This window comes from Aulonocara sp. 'chitande type north' Nkhata Bay, linkage group LG11, assembly GCF_057382095.1.
Source record: "Aulonocara sp. 'chitande type north' Nkhata Bay isolate Kocher_YH1m ecotype deep benthic linkage group LG11, A_spYH_male_GT1.1, whole genome shotgun sequence".
Lineage (NCBI taxonomy): Eukaryota > Metazoa > Chordata > Actinopteri > Cichliformes > Cichlidae > Aulonocara > Aulonocara sp. 'chitande type north' Nkhata Bay.
This window is the reverse complement of record NC_141354.1, coordinates 7,175,947-7,195,769: the sequence shown is the minus strand read 5'-3', so window position 1 is coordinate 7,195,769 and position 19,823 is coordinate 7,175,947. Positions and strand designations below refer to the sequence as shown.

The window sequence follows — 19,823 nt, the reverse complement described above, 5'->3', positions numbered from 1 at the left end:
ATAGCTGATGAACATGAAGGCGTTTTTATGGTCTGACCAAGTGAGGTTAGGTCACCTTTTAAAGAAAAGCCAGCATGTCGTATGAAGGTTCAGTTATCTGTGCAGAATATGGCTCAGTGAGATGAGAAAGGTACAGATATCCCCTCTGGCTGCATCAGATTCATCTGTGCCTAAAATGTTTGCACAGGGAGAGAGAGTCTGTATGTGTGATGACCTAAAAAAGGCAGAAAGTCAGTGTAGGTTCAGAAAAAAGGGTACAGATAAGAGATTTGACAAGAACACACTTCAAGGCAACACACCCAACAATAGCAGCAGAGTATAGGCAATTTTCAGGGAATATATAAACATTTTTTGCAAATATGTTTGCTTTGCTTACCAGATTTAGGAGAAAAGACTAATATTAATGTGTTAAATAAGATCATTTTGAGCATCTTAGAAATTTGCTTGAAATTTAATCAGCACGCTCTTCTACCCACAGGATGAACTGTGTTCATTTGAATTCCCCATGAGCTTTTTATTTGCCATATTCTTTAGCCAGAATGTCCCATTCAATTCAATTCTATTTATGCAACACCAAATTACAACAACAGTTGCTTCAAGGAGCTTTATATTATAAGGTGAAGACCCGACAATAATACAAGGAATACACAGCAAACCCCAACAATCAAGTGCTTTGGCGACAGTGAGAAGGAAAAACTCCCTTTTAACAGGAAGAAATTTCTGGCAGAACCAGGCTCAGGAAAGGGCGGCCGCTGCCGTTACCATGAGCAGAGACAGGGCAAAGACACGCTGTGGAAGAGAGTCAGAGATTAATAATAACTAATAACTAAATGCAGAGAGGTGTATAAGACATGGTGAGTGGAAAAGGTGACTGAAGAAGCAGTGCATCATGGGAATCCCCCAGCAGAATCCAAACTGGAAGCTGGTTCCACAGAAGAGGGGCCTGGAAACTGAAGGCTGTGCTGGGTCCACATCTACAAAACAAAAACCAAACAGCAGTGTCCAGTGGAAGAGCATGCTGTTTTTAAGACTGTGTCAGGTGAGAGTGTTACCATTCGACATTTAAAGTACGCCGTAAACTCAAACTGTCAGTGCCAAGTCCTACAGTAGCATCCTGAACAAGAACATTTGGTATAGACAGCTTCATGGACGTGACTGCTAACGGTTCTCCCGAAGAACTATGTGTTTAGTACTGATTACATTCAAGGGCTATGTAACCACAATGGACCGCAGTAAGTTTACATTATTATTTTGAATTATTGAACTATTACTCAGTACACAATCAGATGCTAAACTGGCTTCATGAATGAATCATCAGTCTCTTCAGCTTTATCTCCAGCTTTGTTTGTCCGACCATGTTTAACAACTTCTGCCTTCCTCACATTTCAGTTCTCTACCTGGATGTGTTGTCTTCCTATTTATTCTCTGCTCACTACTAGAAGAGGTTAATAATTAACCCCTTGCTTACAGTTTTCTTGCATTTTGTACCTCACAAATCAGTCTACACACTTCACTCTTATAAACCCAAAAAATTAAATAAATGCCAGAAGATTCAAATTTTTTGAAACTGGAGTCATTATTGAACCTTCCGGTGAATTAAAAACAATAAATGTCAGTTTGGATACATCAGTTTAATTTATATCATATTTCTTACCTCTGGCATATTTATATTTATTCCTTAAAAACATATTGTTCGGTTTTTGAAGACAGGAAAAACTACACTGATGATGTAGAACTCTCAAAAACTCATACATATGATGCACTTGGTGTAGGGTTAAATAACAATATCTAAGCTGTGACTGTTCATTGGCTCTCTTGCATGAAATACACTTAACTGATGACTCACTGACCTGTGAAATATCTACCAAGAATTGGATCACCAGAAGATGGATGGATGGATGGATATGTCCTGTCACTGAACTATTTAATCACACCTTGCAAGGACAAATTGATAATTCTGAATGTAGCTTAATAACTTGAACAAGTTAGACAGCAAAATATCAAGAAAAGAGCAAATAGACATACTGTATGTCACTTAGTTTATTCAAAAATGTGAGAAAAACTGTTAAATGTTGAGGCTGTAAATTTACTGTAGCTTGGTGAAACAGCTGAAAAGAATAGTTGTGAAAAAACTGTTGGTTTAGAAAAGAAAGCTGAGGTTTGTTTCACAGCCTGCTGCAAGTATTTGTGTGGATGTAGCTCACGAGGTAGAGTATCTACTAATTGGAGGGTTGGTTGTCCAATCCCTGCCTGCTCCAGTCTGCATGCCAAATATCCTCGGGCAACGTGCTAACCCCAAGATGCGATGCATGCATTGAAGTGTGAATGTTAGATAGAAAGCATTTCAGCTGGAAAAAGGAGAGAAACATGAATGGGAGAATGAGGCATGTTGTATAAAGCGCTTTGAGTGCTCAGGCAAATTAGGAAGCTGTCTGTTTATATTATTATTATATTGTTTTTTATATATCACTGATGAAGCGATTACATTTAGAATTAGTTGTGTTGGGTATTTTTTGGCACGATGTATGCATATGCATATGGCATGCCATTCTTCCACAAGCAACAACTTCAATTTAAATGTCTTCCAACCATCAAAACTGATCATGTGGTGCTTCTTTCTATGATGTTTCACCACTTTCATATTCCAAACAATGATTTTCTCCATTTGATCCCTTTTCACTCCATCCAAGTGCTCGTTTTGAGGGGCTGCTGAAAATCAAGACAGCATTATACTTGTATATAGGGCAGGACAGTTTTTTCTATGCTTTCTTAAATGATAATCATCAAGCACCTTTGAGTAAATATCTATATATTCAAAGAGTGGAAAAATAAGGGATAGCTCTAAAAATTCTTATTAAATGTGGCTTTGTGGTAAAGTCTTCCACCAAATGATGTGCATTCTGTTGACAGATGAAAATATCAATACCTTAATGTGACATGACTGCCTCCACTGAGAGTAGAGAGTCAATATTCAGTGCATTTATCTCTAATTGTCTCTTTCTGTGATATCAGAAAAAGCAAAAAATTACACAAGTACTTTTTTCTCTGCTCTGCATTGCCATCAGAGCTAATAGAGCTCTGACGGTGGGGTGGAGGAGGGAAACAACATTCAGTAGTTGAGTTTGTGTAATTCCATTCGTAATGATGACAAATCCACTCTAGGGAGTCATTCAAATATCCAACGCATGTGAAGGAAATGAGAAACATTTCCCTTCCTGAAGCTCACGAAGACACACTATTATTCTTGTCAAGTGTAAAAAGAGATTTACAATTCGTTAGAGGCCCAGATTATGCTCATCAACATCACACTCACACCCTTCACTGTGTTCATTGGAACTTGCGCTTACATACACCAGTGGGGGATGGGGATTATTCACTTGTGGGAATCTTATGTTTACACATAAGCAACATCTTTGTCAAGCTTGGTGTGCTAGGCAACTTAGTGACCATAGAAGGGCATTAAAATGTTTTCAACAGCCAATCACAAAAGCAGACTACATCCAACAATTCAGCTTGGCTACTTGTTTTAATTGTGTCTTTTCCTCTAAACTGAAAAATTAAGCAAAAAACAAACACAGTAAAAAGAAAGTGAATTGATGTGTAAGACAGTGAAGCCAAATTTACAACAAAATGTGTTTATATACTCAATACAGTAGTACTCTTTGGTACTGTTGATTTTGCCAGTGCATGGTGACACTGAAGAATCATAAATGTACAGTTATATGGCATGACAGACTATAACCTAACACTAAAACAAACCTGATATAAACACAGACAACATTCACATTTTTAATGCAGTTTTACATGCATGCTTAAATTACACATATGATGGACATGGGCGGCACGGTGGTTAGCACTGTTCACAGCACAGCAAGAAGGTGCTGAATTCAGTTCCACCATCAGGCCAGGGAGTTTGCATGTTCTCCCCGTGTTTGCCTGGGTTCTCTCTGGGTACTCCGACTTCCTCTCACAGTCCAAAGACATGCAGTTAGTGGGGATAGGTTAATTGAGAACTCTAAATTTTCCATAGATGTGAGTATGAATTGTTCACTGTGTCTATGCGTTTTGCATCTTGCCCCCCGGTGACCATGAAAAAAGGACAAGTGGCAGCGAATGGATGGATATGTATATTCTAACTGACAGGTTGCGAAAAATCAGAAGGTTGATATATCCTAATAGTACTATTTACTATTAGCATGTATAGTTAATGAGCAGAAACTAAAACTAATGGAAAAGGTTTAGCAGAAGAAAAAAAGAAGTAAAAACATACTAATTAGATGCTGAATGTCAAGATTAATTGACAGTTAGATTAATCTGACAGTCCTTTTGTGCGTTCCAAATTCCATCAATTTTGAAAAGCTCTGCAGCACCACTGGCTGAAATGCTGCCCACATCATGACAGAGCCTCCACTGTGTTTTACAGAAGGCTGTAGACACTCACTGCTGTACTGTTCTACCTCTCTCCTGACCTTCGCTCCTCATATTGACAATAGTTTTAACCAAAAGTTGTCAAATTTGAACCTGTTGCTACTGCTTGCTCATTTCTTCAGTCCAGTTTTGTGTAATTCAGCATATCTCAGCCTTTTGTCCTTGTTTCCTTTCATAAGAATGGCTTCTGACAGCCACCCTGTTTCTGATGAGGCTTCAGAGAACAGTAGCAGGATCATTGGAAGGGCCCGATGTATCTCTCATGCACTATGTCAGAATCTTTGCTAGAACTTATCCTTTTTCTTAAAGACATGACTTTAAAATATACTTTCATTCATACGCTTTCATTTGTCCTCCACTTTCCAGTTTGCTGATATTTTAAGGACACACAGCGCACAACACTAAGATATGCCAGGATTTTACCAACAGATCTTTGGAAATTGCGTACAAAAATAATATTTTTTTCCCCTGTCAAACTGTCTTTGGCATTTATTGCAGTTTCAGCTAAAGAAATGTGAACAAATGACTTTTTTTTTTTTGTGATAGGGCGCTTTAACAAAGTGCCTAAAGATATCATTTTAAATTTGGCTCTTTCCTAAGATTTCTGTGATGTGTACACACAGGACTGGTTCATCCCTTGAGTTAGTTGTTCTGTTATTGCTTGAATTCATAGGTCAGTGTTAAGTGGCTTAAAAAAGACATTATTCTGAAAATGGTCAGGTACAAGGGCTGGTTTGAAAATGAGTGAAGAAGCAGTCAATGTCCAAAGAAAAACTTTTAAAGAGCTTCAGAAAGCCTGGACAGCTATTGCTCAAGAGCACTTTAAAAATTAAACAAAGTCTGTTGCTTTGGAAGCAAAACAAATCAGGGGTTGCTCAAGACCATTAAATTTCACCTCCTTTTTGCTCTTAAAATTTAGTGTATCTCCATTATTAACGCTCGTAAATATCATTGTCTTGATTTTCCATCATCCTACAATTCAGAATTGATTTTTGTCTTTTAAATTAAACTTGCTTTGCTTTAGAAATCAAATTTCCTTCTGAGCCACAGAGAGTGGTTTTATAAAATTTTATTACAGTGTAGCTTAAACTTTGCTCAGCCTTTGACATAGTTTCACCAGTGACTGTACAGTCATTGGTTGTCACTGGCTATAGCTGTGTCTGTGCTTCAGTTCGCTGTGCCGTAGTGACTGACTGTGTCCAGTGATTGCTGAGCTTGCTAAGCATATTATTGAAACAGCTGGGCATGTTGTCAACACGATATTTAGCATATAAATACAGCTGAAGTCTGAACAACAATCACCAACAGCTTCACCTAGCATAGTCAGGCAGAGCAGCTATATACTGTTGGGGAATGTTACTGTATGACTTTTCATAATCTTTCCCAAAGAAATGATGTCTTTTGTGAGATAAATGAGACCAAAGCAACATTTTAAATCATTGTGAATTGACTAACACCAGATAATGTTGTCCATTATTGCAAAAGGTAGTAGCAATAACTGTCGCTGCAACCTTTGACTGAGAGGACTTCATGTTTTGCAGTGGTTAAAAACCCATCCATCCATTCATCCATGTCCAGGAGAGATGCCCAGACCTCCCTCTTCGTAGCCACCTCCTCCGACTCTTATGGGGGAACACCAAGGCATTCCCAAGCCAGCTGAGAGACCCTGCATGTCCTGGGTCTGCTCCAGACCTCCTTCAGGTGAAGCATACCCAGAACCCCTCACCTAGGAGGTACTTGGGTAAAAACCAATCAAATAATTACGATTACAATATTAATCAAATATTTAAATGCAATGAATGTAATAAATGTAAAGATTAATTTACTAAGCAATATCATTAATTTGAATATTTGAAAGTATGTGAAAAGAAACGAAATGTAACATTTCAGCACATTTCAGACTTAATCAGAGATCTATAGATATGCCTTCAAATCAGCTAAGTACAGACAGTACACTATATAAAAATTCCCCACTCGCCCCTGCGGGCAGTCTATCCTTCAAGCTCGGGTCCTCTACCAGAGGCCTGGGAGCTTGAGGGTCCTGCGCAGTATCTTAGCTGTTCCCAGGACTGCGCTCTTCTGGACAGAGATCTCCGATGTTGTTCCCGGGATCTGCTGGAGCCACTCTCCTAGTTTGGGAGTCACCGCACCTAGTGCTCCGATTACCACGGGGACCACCGTTACCTTCACCCTCCACATCCTCTCGAGCTCTTCTCTGAGCCCTTGGTATTTCTCCAGCTTCTCGTGTTCCTTCTTCCTGATGTTACTGTAATTCGGAACCGCTACATCGATCACTACAGCCGTCTTCTTCTGTCTACCACCACTATGTCCGGTTGGTTAGCCACCACCATTTCGTCCGTCTGTATCTGGAAGTCCCACAGGATCTTAGCTCGGTCATTCTCCACCAGGCCTCGAGGGCCGGTGTCCTGCAGGTTTTAGATGTGTCCTTGATCCATCACAGCTGATTTAAATGACTAAATTACCTCCTCAACATGTCTTGAAGTTCTTCAGAGGCCTGATGATGAACTAATCATTTGATTCAGGCGTGTTGACCCAGGGTGAGATCTAAAACCAGCAGGACACCAGCCCTTGAGGCCTGGAGTTCGACACCCCTGCTGTACACTATGCCGGCCACTTGGTTATGGCGTTCCATGTATGCCCTGCCTGCTAGCATCTTGCACCCTGCTGTTATGTGCTGGATTGTCTCTGGGGCATCTTTACACAGCCTGCACCTGGGGTCTTACCTGGTGTAATAGACCCCAGCCTCTATGGATCTTGTACTCAGAGATTGTTCTTGTGCTGCCATGATTAGTGCCTCTTTCAGTCCAGCCTTGTCCAGCCACTGGTAGGATTTCTGGATATCAGTCACCTCCTCTATCTGCCGGTGGTACATACCGTGCAGGGCCCTGTCCTTCCATGATGGTTCCTCGCCTTCCTCCACTTTCTTGGGTTTCTGCTGCCTGAGGTATTCACTGAGCACGCTGTATATATACATATGCATATATACAGTGTTGGGGAGTAACGGAATACATGTACCGCCGTTACATATATAAAATACAAAATATGAGTAACTGTTTTCCGTTACAGTTACCGTTTAAAAAGGTGGTATTCAGAATACAGTTACTTTGCTGAAATAAAGGGATTACACGGCTTCACAGAGTGGAACGGACCCTCTTAGAAACCTGTTTGGAGTTACATTCACGCAGTCAACTCTCAGATAAAATACTCTGAAAAGGCGTAACAAGTACAAATTCAGTGATTTTCTCTTTTAATATATATAAAAATATTCATGCATTATTATTTTGCTCAGTCTCAGTGAAGCTTTGTATCACACACATGTAGTCCATCTCTCCCTGCTGTGGTGGGCTCCCTCTTCTTCCACTCCAGGGAGGGCCACTGTCACTTAATCCGGCCACTTGGCCCTCTGCACCTGTCAGGTGCCATCTTGTATCTGCGGTTAAGCTAGCAGAAAATAGCCCTGGGAGCACAAAGCACTACAGGAACTGAAGAGAGGAGCTGGGCAGAATCTGAGCTCTGACCAGGAAATCTGGTCCGTTGTTCTGGAGAGGTGATGGGTCATTGTACTGCAGTGTTTTTTTTTTTTAAACTAAAATCATGTCTTCTGGGCAATATACCTTCTGACAATATGGTGACCGGAACATGGTATATGCCATCTATTATTTAAGTTAGGAACAAACACATGAGAAAAATAAAATCTGAAATTGTTTCTAAAAGAAGTCAGTCTAATTAACCTTTATTACAAAAAAGAGATGAATTAGCCTGTCGAGGACAAATCATAATTGATTTGTCCGTTAGATAATCCACTTAAAAACTACATAACACATTACAGAGCCCCTGGCCACACTTCATTATGTCCACTGGAAAACATACAGTGGTATTGCCTTTGTTGTATATGATGCAAAAATAGACTGGCCATCAGCTTCTCAGAGCTGCGCATACATTAGAGCCTGTGAAGCCCTGCTTGATAGTTAATGCATAAATTATCAGTGAGTACAGAGCAGGAGATGTACTCTCAGTATATACAACTTTAACAATTTCTAACTTGCCTCTAGTCTATTGGCTACTGGATCAGAAATACGGTAATTTAAGACACCAGTCATTGGCTTGTGTTGTCAGAAAAAAGATATTTTCTCCATTTCGGTATCAGAATTTCTGCTTTTTGTGCACCTGTAGTCAGGGCCTTTGTGTAACAATATTGCAGCAGACTGCAGGGAAACTGAAACCTGCTCTCTAACTATGCACACCTTGTCCTCTTAGTTCATTTTTGTGCAGCTGCCTTTCTTAATATTTAGAGAGATTGTAGGTAATTTTTGACTTTTAATACTCATTTGTCCACAGTTTTACAAAAATAACCGTTTTGCTAACAAAAAGGTAAGCAAATTATTGGGTGAGCTTTTACTGTATCCATAACACTGTGAAAAGCTTAAACCTCCCACTATCCAAGACAATTAGCATTTCATTACCATTTGAAAAACTGCAGCACCATGCCAGCCAGTAACTAGAAGGTCTAACAGAGCCAAACCTGAGGCACAGTAAAGTGTGCCAAATTTCAGAGATGGTTGTATTTCACACACCTTAGGTTTGTCAAATTTGCATATTTTTGGAAACACGTTTTCTTGCCGTTATGGGTCACGATGCAAAGTGGGCTAATGCTAGTTCTTGGTTAAGATGCCAAAGCTTAAATTGTGTGTATATGTGTGTGAATCATGATCATCACAAGCACGTTAACCTGAAAAATAAATATAACTTGAGTTAGTATATGTGTTTTGCTGTTCTGTGCTCTGTCTTTAACGTGACAGCAAAAACATCACTTTGTCCATCTTTGAAATCTTTGTTCTAGTAGCTGCAAGTCCAGCAGCGTGAAAAAAAAGTGACTTAGCAGCATTAGGACCAAGGCTTAAGTGCAATCAAACTATGTTTGATAGCTTTTGTTTTTACCCACTGTCCGTTCAGATAAAATAAATAAGTTAGACTGTGGCTCGATTCATAAAAAGTACTTGCAAGCAGTGCTGAACTCTTCCTTCTTTCTTCCAAGAGCATGCTGTGACTGGCTCCAGGCCACAGTAACCCTGACAAGAATAAGTGGTTCAGCGAAATTAATTATTAAATGATGGTGGTAATTGAAAAGGTTTAACTCGCACTGTAGGTGCCTGATTCTCCCCTGTACTCTTATCTTATGAACCTGGGGCCAGTTCATTTGCTTCCCTCTAATGGGCTAAAGCTAAAATCCCACTTGAGCAAGCATCTGCATCGCTCAAGTGTCCTTGAGCAACACACTGAATCACTGACAGCTGACTGTGACTCCTGACCTGTGTGGGGAGGAAGAAAAAGATCAATCTCCATAAATTATTCTTGATTATTATCCATTATTGATCATACCCTGCTGGAAGGTATCAATAAGGGAAAAGGGAAGAAGGGCCCACTGTGTTCCTACACTGCCTGGATCCATATTTGACTGTTAAAAACCCCCCCAACAAACAATAAAGTGAAGCTTCCTGTCCACCAGTGGAGTTGCTCTTAACTGAGTGAATATTTGGGTGGCTCCACCACAGCAGCTTTGATTTGGATGAATTTTATTCGCTGATTTTTACTTGAGAGTTGCATCTCAGCAATGATACTGATACTACATTATTTAAAGATTAGTCAGTAAATTAGCAAGTAACACCTCTGAAGTGGAAAACATCAGCTACTGGCTAGCAACTTTATGGGCTTTGAGATGTTTGAGCACTTGAAGAAGAGATACTTTTTCAAGTAAACTAAACCAACAATCTATTTTTAGTTACTAAACAAAACAAAAAAGAAGAACCTTAACATGAAGACACCACTCGACTCACTGTCATCAGCTGTGTTCATCTGTGATGCTGCTCTAATACGTGTGAGTAGGGCTGGGCGATATGACCCAAAATTCATATCTCGATATTTTTTACCTAGATGGCGATATAAGATATATATCTCGATTTTTTTTTTTTAAAGCCATAAAGTAAGAACAAAAAGAGAGTTCTTAGTCAAAGCTGTGTCCCAGATGTCACACAGGCACTTTTATTAACATAGAGCATAGATGTACATAAAATTTACTCAAAAATAAATGAGCATTTATTAAATAATAATGCTCCATAAATAAAAGAAAACAATGTTGTTTTTGTGCATAACAAAAAGCTCACAATTGTGCAGTCAAAATGTAAACTAAAAGACGCTGAGCACAATAACAAAGACAGATTTCACAGCTGCTCTGTTCCCAACTTCTACTCTGTGACTGACAGCATTGAGTTTGAAATCCGCTTCGCAACCACGTCTCTTAACAGGTGCCATTTATGGTCCTTATACACAGTAGGGTAATATTACGTTGAAGCACAGTACGTATCACTCCGCGAGGCTCCTCGGTAGCCGTAATGCTCTGACAGTCCATCAAGCGGTGCAGCTCCGTAGCTTACCAAAGTCGTACTAAAACATTTTTTGACAGATTGCTGAGCGCTGTGTACCACATAAAATCGGTTCGCAGCCATCAAGCACAACCAGAATTCATACATAAGGCGCGCTGTCAACTTTTGAGAAAATGAAAGGATTTTAGGCTGTGCAGCGCCTCTGGGCTGCATGGCGTTAGCGTGGTTAGCTAGCTAACACGTTGACGGCGTCCAGCCCCACGCACGGGTCGATGCGCAGTAACTCATTAACGGAGATTTGCCGTGTCCGTCTTGTCGCTTCCTGCAGGTGAAGCGATGGGGGAGGAGGGGGAGTTGTATTCAGTGAAGGAGGGGCGAGGCCGAGTAACGTTGCGTAAAGACAAAAGTGGACGAAAGAGAGGCAAACTTGCGGCTCCACAAGTATAGCTTTAACGTAACATAGACTATATCGATATAAAAGATATTGTCACATCTTATATCTCGTATAAAAATATATCGATATTTTTTTAAAACTCGATATATCGCCCAGCTCTACGTGTGAGGCAGAGGACATTAAGAGTAAAGTTGTGTCCACAATGGAAGCAGTTTGCAGTGACATGGTAACCAGGGACCATAGAAAATGAATGACATTCAGTGACTTATGGACAAAATAACTGCTCCCAGCACAAAGTCAGTGGGACAGACACCTCCAGTGTGAATGCAGCTTTAAAACACAAAGGGGAACGAGCATCTCTGATTGGCAAACACTATGATGACACTAGGTATGAACTCAGTATGTCCTGTAAAAATAAATATACATGTTCATTATCGAAAAAATACACCAGCACATCTAGTTCTGTGTCAGCTTATAATATTACCTGACTGATAAATCATGGAGCTATAACAGATATCACAGACAAGAAAGCTAAGAAATAAGCTTCTTTATTCAATCACACTCACTGAAAAAAAAAACAACTATTTGCTAACAGAAAACAGAGACTCGTGTTTTACTCGGCACATACAGAGATACACAGAAATCTAATCAACAACACTAACACATACATATCTAATCAATCACATCCTGAACACACAGTAGTTGCTTAAAATAATCTCTTGAACATGCAGTGATAAACAACTGCATATGAAAAGTGGAGGAAAACAGAAAAGGCATGAAAATAAAAGCAAAAAGGAGCAGCAGCCACAACATTGCAGGGGGGACATCATAAAGTGTACAGTAAGGAAAATGGCGCAATCTCAACAATATAAGTCATTATTCTGATGGCAGTGTTTTGCCATTCCATAAAACATCTCTTGCTACATTCCTACTATGACATAGTTTCACCTCCATTTAAAGATTTATCAGTACATTTGTGCACTGGAGCTACCCACATGCAGTATTTCATTTGCAGACTACACTAAAACATGTTTAACAGGCAGCTAAAATTCAATATTAGACTTCCTTATACCAGCCAGAAAACCTTAGAGGAATGTAAGTTAAAAGACACATAACTGGGAATTTTATCCTAATTAACAGAGGTTCACACAAGGCTGTGAAACACTAAGCTGCAAAAATACCTTGTTAGATTAAGGAAAATGCTTTTTACACAAGGCAGTGAAATCCAACTGTCCAGCAGCAAACTGCTGGATACAGCAGGGAAAATGCTTAACGCTAATTACAGCCTGGCGTAACAGATATACACTCGAGAAAATGATAATATTACAGTTGTAATTACTGCCAATTAGAGAAAAATTAATTATTTATGAAGGAATTTATTTAAGCAGGAAAACAGAGAGAAGTGATTTGTTACCGGGCAGTGTGGAGCTATAAATATTACATAAGAGGAACTAATCTAAAGATATTAAACTCTACGATATGTTCTGAAATGACTTGACTGTGAATTTCCAAGACACTGATTACTGCTGTATTGTGAAACTGTTGCATTATCTGTGAGTCCTTCGTGACATTTTTGGAAGCAGTGTTAAACTTAGCAAATATTAGAAAAGAGCTCTATGATCTGAGGTGGCTGACATGAACGATGAGTAGCTGAAACCATGTGAAAAAGGTTGCTTTGGTTTTGACTAGATCCTGTAAATGACTGTGTATGGAATTTAACAATTGTGAGGCAAAAGACGCCACACAAAAAGTTAGGCTGGTACTAGAAGTAATATGTATTTTAATTGCATATCAATTTTAATTCCATTTAGATTGCATAGTCTTAACATAAAGCAATAAATGTAATTGTAAAAAATGTGTCAAACAGTATTTATTTGTCAGTAAGACTACATCTTACTGACAAATATGCATTACATTATTTTTATTACTTTACATTTAAACTATGTAAAAAACGAGTAGAATCAAAATTTTTGTGCAATTAAATTATATAATCTTAAATATCAGGCCTGAATATTTTTTTCCCCAAACGGACACCATGAAAACACACACACACGCACCAATAGTCAAAAACCATTTTTTTAAAAATCGTATTCTAAAATGTCTTTTGTTCCTTACAGAGAAACTACATTGCATACTGTAAAAGGTAAAGAACCAGTGTTTTGACTAACACATAAAACATTTTATATATTATTTTTCACAAATAAATCTGCTGATCTGAATTCTAGTTTTATTAGAAGAGACAAAGTTTTTTGCACTTTCTTTCTAAATATAAGCGATGAACTTTTCATTCGTTTCTGGCCGTTTCTGACCATGGTTCTTCTGCAGTTCATCCCGGGCTGAGCATGGAAACAGCACCATGCAACAGCCATTTTACAGACCATAATCCAACAGAGTCCCCCTTTTCCAAAGTGATTGACTGAAACAGTGACTTCACCATTATATGAAACTGCACAAACAAACAAGCAGGCCTTGTGCTCACACTAGGTCCTGCATGTAAGAACATCAGCAAAGGGGCCTAATAGATTCTTGTTGAAGATGCACCTAACCCACACCAGGTAAGTGGTGAAGGGCTTAATGTTTTCTGAAAACGTGTAGTTCTGCTGGGGAAGGATATAAGGCATGTAGGTGTTCTCTCCCTGCTCCTGGATCCACACCTCGTACTTCACCTCTCTCACTTTTAAGAATTTCAAATTCCATGGGATCTGCCAAGAGACTGTGAGTTTAGCCTCATTAGTGGTTTGTACTGAAGTTTGACATTTAGGTTCTCTGACCCGGCCCGGATGGACCGTGCTGGCCACCTTGGCCTTTTTTAAGCTGGGCTTGGTCTTCATGCCTTCTTTGAGGACTTCCAGAAAGGATGGGATGTCCACTAAAGTGTCCTGATAGATCCGGAAGAGCCACTCTGGGTTGCGGCAGCAAAGGTGCCTGGGGACTTCCTTGCTTGCCTGGATCCGATCCTGCTCCTCTTTGTCCAAGTGAGCAATGCCTCCTTGTTCCCAGGGTCTGTCTGGGTGGGTGACAGTATTCTCCTCCTTAGTGTTCCTCCAGGAGATGTAGTGAATGTCCATGCCTGGAAGGGAGGCAAGAGTTTTATATGGTGTATACTGCTCAGGGTTCACAGCAAAAGGGAACAGCTCCACCACAGCAGCACCTCTAGGGAGGAAGAGTGAGGTGATAAGCTGAGCTCCATGCATGCTGACCAACATGGAAGCGCCACTGATGACCTGTACAATACTGGGAAAAGACTGCTCTTCCAAGGACACTGTGACCACTCTCATCTGAAACTCTTGGGCCAGCGCCATGATTACCTCTGCTTCATTCAGTATAAGTCTTGTTGTTGACCGACTGAAAACGACAATGTAGTCATCCTTCTTCTCTTTCTCCTTCTCATCCTCACCGCTTCCTCCCTCCTTCTCCATCTCCTCTACCCTTGTAATGTTCATTTTGTCCATCAGAGCTCTGGCAAACTGCCTGATCTCATTGCCTGAGACCAAGATGTTAGCTTTGGGCCCCTGTGGCTGGACAAAGCCATATTGGTACCAGGTAGTCATTTTGGACAAGCCAACATAAGATTTAGTAAAGCACATGAGCTTTCCAAAGTTCTTAAGCTGTTCTTTGAGAAGCGGTTGCTTACTACTGAGAAGACGGTAAAGGTCAAAGTGTGGGCCTTCGCTCCAGCCCTCCATGAACACAAGACGAGCCTCGTCATCCAAATCTGAATACTGGTTCATGGTATAGTAGGCTGGGAGGAGGTCGTCGTGGAATACATGCATGAGGTTATCAGGATTAAACCGATTCAGGATCAGTGTTATATCTGGTACAAACACAGGCTTGGGCATAAACTTTAAAGCAGCAGCTGGGAGCTCTAGAAAGTTGAAATATTGGGTATTGTGATCTTCTACTGAAGACAAGTCCAGCAGGGCAGGTTGGAAACGTCTGGACCCCAGGTTAGGCAGCATGACAGAGGAATTGGAATGGAAGAACACAAACTCCTCTGCCTCAGAGCTGTAACAGAGGTAGTCAAAGCGGCAGATGCGGTCAGTGTGCATCTTCCCAGTGCAGACCATGCGGGTGCCGTGTTCCTGAAGCGCCTGCAGAGCAACATGGTAGTCGATACGGGCCTGTGAGACCTCCTGGGACTGCTGTGTCATATGCAGCTCTTCCTCCAACAGAGCAGCATGCTCACTCAGCTTGGAATATTTCCAAAGCAGAGCTGCGACCACAGAGACCAGCAGACCATTAACAAGTGCACCCACACTCATCCTGCAACCTGCCACTGAAGCCCGCATCACTGCTGCTGCTTAGGACCCACCTCCTGACGCCAACTGGCCTCCAACCTCAGACGGAGGCGACGAGACATCCGCTGCCAGGAGCAGACTTAAAGAAGGGGAAGAAGAGATGAGCACAAGTTAAAATATAGACATTAAAAAATCTATTTAAAAATAAAATAAAATTTAAAAAAAGGCATTGTTGCTACAAGCAATTATCTAATCAACAATATAGCACACAGAGGACAGCTATGATATAATAACCAAATTAATAGTCAGACCTATAAGGTTGCAGTGCTTTTTATGTAAGCAACACAATATCTGGTGATTCATCTGAACGGATCTCAGCTCTCACCTTTGGGAATAGCAGCTGTTTACCTAAGCGAACAAATGAGACATTTTCCTAACCTTACATCCTCTGTCACCCTCCCTGAATATGTCAAGACAAATTACAGTGCGAGGAGGCAGAGAGAAAGGAACAACACTATTGCTTTCAACTCTACTCATCTGCATACTGAGAGAACAAGTGAGTCATTGAGAGACTCAAAATCAAACCAGCGGCTAATAGCAAGCAGCTGCCAGCAGACACACGGCAGCTAGCATGCTAAATACCTATTTCAGGGCCAGCTTGGTTAAAACAACAGTTACTACAATAATCAATTACTTAACATGCTATTCCTAATTTTGAATGATATATGTACCCAGAGGAGGAGGTTAAATTTAAATGTATACTTTGGTATGCCATGCAATAAGTAATAATTTTATAAAAGGCATTTAGAGAGTGAATCGTCCCCTCTCTACAACAGGTCTTGTGACGCAAAGCAAACTAAATCAGGTCAGACTAAACTAAGAATGCACACACGCAAATTAAGCAAATTGTCAAGAACAACACATCGACATGAACCTAGCCTGGGGAAATGTTTGTTTTTTTAGATATAAATGGGTCCTGACCTTGGAAAGAAGATGGTGATCTTCTTTCCAAGGTCAGGACCCATTTATAACTTGCAATGTATGTACTGCTCTAACACTTTTCCAGTACTTTATTTTATCTTGTTCACTGCATCATTTCGTTCCTGTTATGTCATATAAAATTTGCACTTTTGTTTTTTGCTCCCTTGTTGTTGCCCTCCTGGACTCCCCGAGTTTCTTGCATGCTGTCTCTCTTCAGCAGGAGTCGACCTGACTCCCTGGGCTATTTTTGACATCAATGCAAGTACAATATGTTATTGTCAATAGGGTCATTTTTTGTGATCAACCTGAATACACACGGGCACAATATAGGCAAAACTCCCAAACACAAAATTAACAACGTAGTGCATGCTGTACAGTGTAGCGAGGAATGCTCAGACCTCCAGACTGAAGAGACCAAACAGCCACTTCATAATGCACAACACAGAAGAGCCACCTTAACGGGACAAGACTCGGCTGTCTATCTGCATCTAAAGGACAAAGGTCACTCTTTCAAGGATGCCAATGTTCACATTTTGGACAGAGAAGACAGATGGTTTGAAAGAGGAGTGAAAGAAGCCATCTATGTCCACTGTGAGCGACCATCTTTGAACAGAGGCGATGGTTTACGACACCAACTGTCTGCCATTGATAACCGCCCAATCATGATGGGGTTGGGCTAGGCTTCACAATGGGTTCACCCGAAACCTTGGCTGATTGTAACCCACACCCGTTTTCATACCTTGGCTCGTGTGATTAGGTAGAGGATCAATAGGGGGTCCATGACCCTCTTGTGGACACTCCCATAGGGCTTAAAATCTGGGACCATTTCAAATAAATAAGGCAAAGAAGGAAGGAAACAAAGACACACATGGACTGCCACAGCTGAAAGAAAACAGGAAAACAGATTTAACCTGCACATGATTGATGACTGCTTATTTTCATTCTAATCCGATGAGCCCATGATGATGACTACTGAAACCCTGAACCTTCCTTCCTCCAAAACATGGTCCTAAGAGCAATTGGTGGTTCTTTAAGTTTCCCTGAAGATGTTTCACCTCTCATCCGTGAAGCTTGAAGAGATGAAATTTAAAGAACACTTTTCTTTCAAAGCTCCTTAGACTATGATGACCTGGATGACTGAGAACCTTTGCAGACAAATATAAGCAGTTCAAAACGCAGCAATGAACAGCTGCTGCAGAGAATAAAGAAGGGTTGCACCGTCTCGACCTACTCTAGGTCTTAGGCAAAGTCTGCCACAATATGGCACTCTATGTCCAAGGTTTTAAAAGTTGAAGCATCTCGTTTTATTATTTTGTTCTCCGGATGATGACCAGGACAGTATGTCGCTAGCTGGGATGTATCTTGACCAATCTGATGATCATAGCATTTATCTCTTCAGCTAGCTTCATAATTCTCATACAACAATTCTGGTTTTATAAATGTCACTAGCTCATCTTTATTTTCCAAGCTGCTGTCTTTAAAGCCCAAAATGTTACTCTGCAATATACACTAACGGTCATAAGTCTTAGAACACCCCAATTTTTCCAGTTATTCATTCCAATTCAAGTCGTTCAAGTCCAATGAATAGGTTGAAATGGTACAAAGGTAAGTGGTGAACACCCAGAGGTTAAAAAAAAAAGGGGTAAGGTTACCAAAACTGAAAAATAATGTACACTTCAGAGTTATACAAAAACACCTTTTTCAGGGAACACAAAATGCGTTAACAATTTAAAGCTGCAGCAATGGAGGTTGACCAAGCCTTAAAGCTGGTGCTACTAATTCCTACAGCTGTTCTAACTTTTCTGGATTACTTACAACCCCCTCTGTCTGCATAAAAGCAGTGTTGGAACACACTGTGATACCGTACCCTCGTGAGCATCAATTGAACAGTATTGTACTGCAGAAAGTAGTGTGTTATTACAAAAATGGCGAGAAAAAGGCAATTAACAACGGAAAAGAGACAGACCTAGGGCTGCTCGATTATGGCAAAAATGATAATCACAATTATTTTCACTGAAATTGAGATCACGATTATTTGACGATATTTATTTAACCCTTTAAGACCTACTATAGAACCAAGTCCACCAGAGCTTATATATATATATTTTTTTATATGCTGTAGTGCCATTTGTGGGAGCATTTCAAGTTGCTATACATCAATACAACTGTTATAGCCCATATTTTAATAATATGTATGCATTAAGTACATAGTAATTACATAAATTGCAAAAAAGTCCAATAAACTACAAAAAAAATTGAAAATCGCTTTTGTTTTGTTTACATATATTTCTACTTGGAGAAATTTAAGAGGTTTATCCCTCAAAACTTTAAATACAATAAAGTTGCAAAAAATAGTTTCCCACCACAGGAAATTTATTTTGAGTGTCTTCATAGTTTTATTTTGGAGATACAGCAATTTTTATATACTGCAGGAAAAACAAAAAACAATCCTATGATGCAAATTTGCAAAGAAAACAGCATGTGCATCATTTCACTGTGGGAAGTGTTACGAACAGCTGATAGGAACGGCAAAGCGTGTTTCTGGAATATTATGTTTTTGTTCCTGCAAGCGCTTTTTATGCAATTTTTGCAAGGTATATGTGGAACGAAACCGTGACCGAGGACAAGCTGATGGCATAAGATGTAAGTACAACTCCTCCGGTTTCATATGCAAAACAAATTATTGCGCTAGCTTACACGGTTCAGGTTCTACAGGGATTTAACAATAGTTACGCAAAACGGAGCATGCAGCTCTGACCGGCTTTAAAGGGTTAACAATGACTTTAAAAAAATAATATAAAATGGTGTGCAACACCACTGAAGTTTTTTTTTTTTAAACTCTCTTTTCAACCAACGGCAGTCACTCTCCAAATAACTTTTGCTTAGCTTTCCGAGCTTCCCTCGGGTCCTCTTTTTGCGCCACGGACTGGTTTATGCCCGACAATATTTTCACGGACCGGCCTTTAAGGTGTCGCGGATAAATGAGGGAGGGGCTAATAATCGGCTCAGTCATTTTTAATGATCGTTGAAAGCCCAGATCGTAATCGTGATTAAAATTCGATTAATTGAGCAGCCCTAGACAGACCATCATAACACTTAAAAATGCAAGTCTTTCCTACAGAGAAATTGCAAAGAAAGACAAGGTGTCAGTGAGTACAGTTTTCTTTTATCATCAAGAAACACTCAGACACTGGGGCAATCTCTGACAGAAAGGTGTCTGCCAGACCCAAAGCCACAACTGAATCAGAGGACAAGTTTCTGAGAGCTAACAGCTTGCGTGGTAGGTGGCTCACAGGCAACAGCTTCAAGCACAGCTTAATAATGGTCGTAATAAGTAAGCCTCACCTGTTTAATCAAAATTTGAAATCTTTGGTTCATCAC

At 40.2% G+C, this 19,823-nt stretch overlaps 1 protein-coding gene across 1 annotated transcript in view; it reads right to left on the bottom strand.

Annotated features, from left to right (window-relative positions):
- Positions 1-11,755: 11,755 nt before the first annotated feature.
- The window catches only part of pomgnt2 (protein O-linked mannose N-acetylglucosaminyltransferase 2 (beta 1,4-)), a 31,917-nt gene continuing 23,849 nt past the window's right edge, over positions 11,756-19,823 (bottom strand). Inside the window, exon 2 of the mRNA XM_086310325.1 lies at positions 11,756-15,600. Within this exon, the coding sequence (XP_086166451.1) occupies positions 13,704-15,512 (1,809 nt within the window). The 5' untranslated portion in view covers positions 15,513-15,600 and the 3' untranslated portion in view covers positions 11,756-13,703. The remainder of the gene's footprint in view (positions 15,601-19,823) is intronic.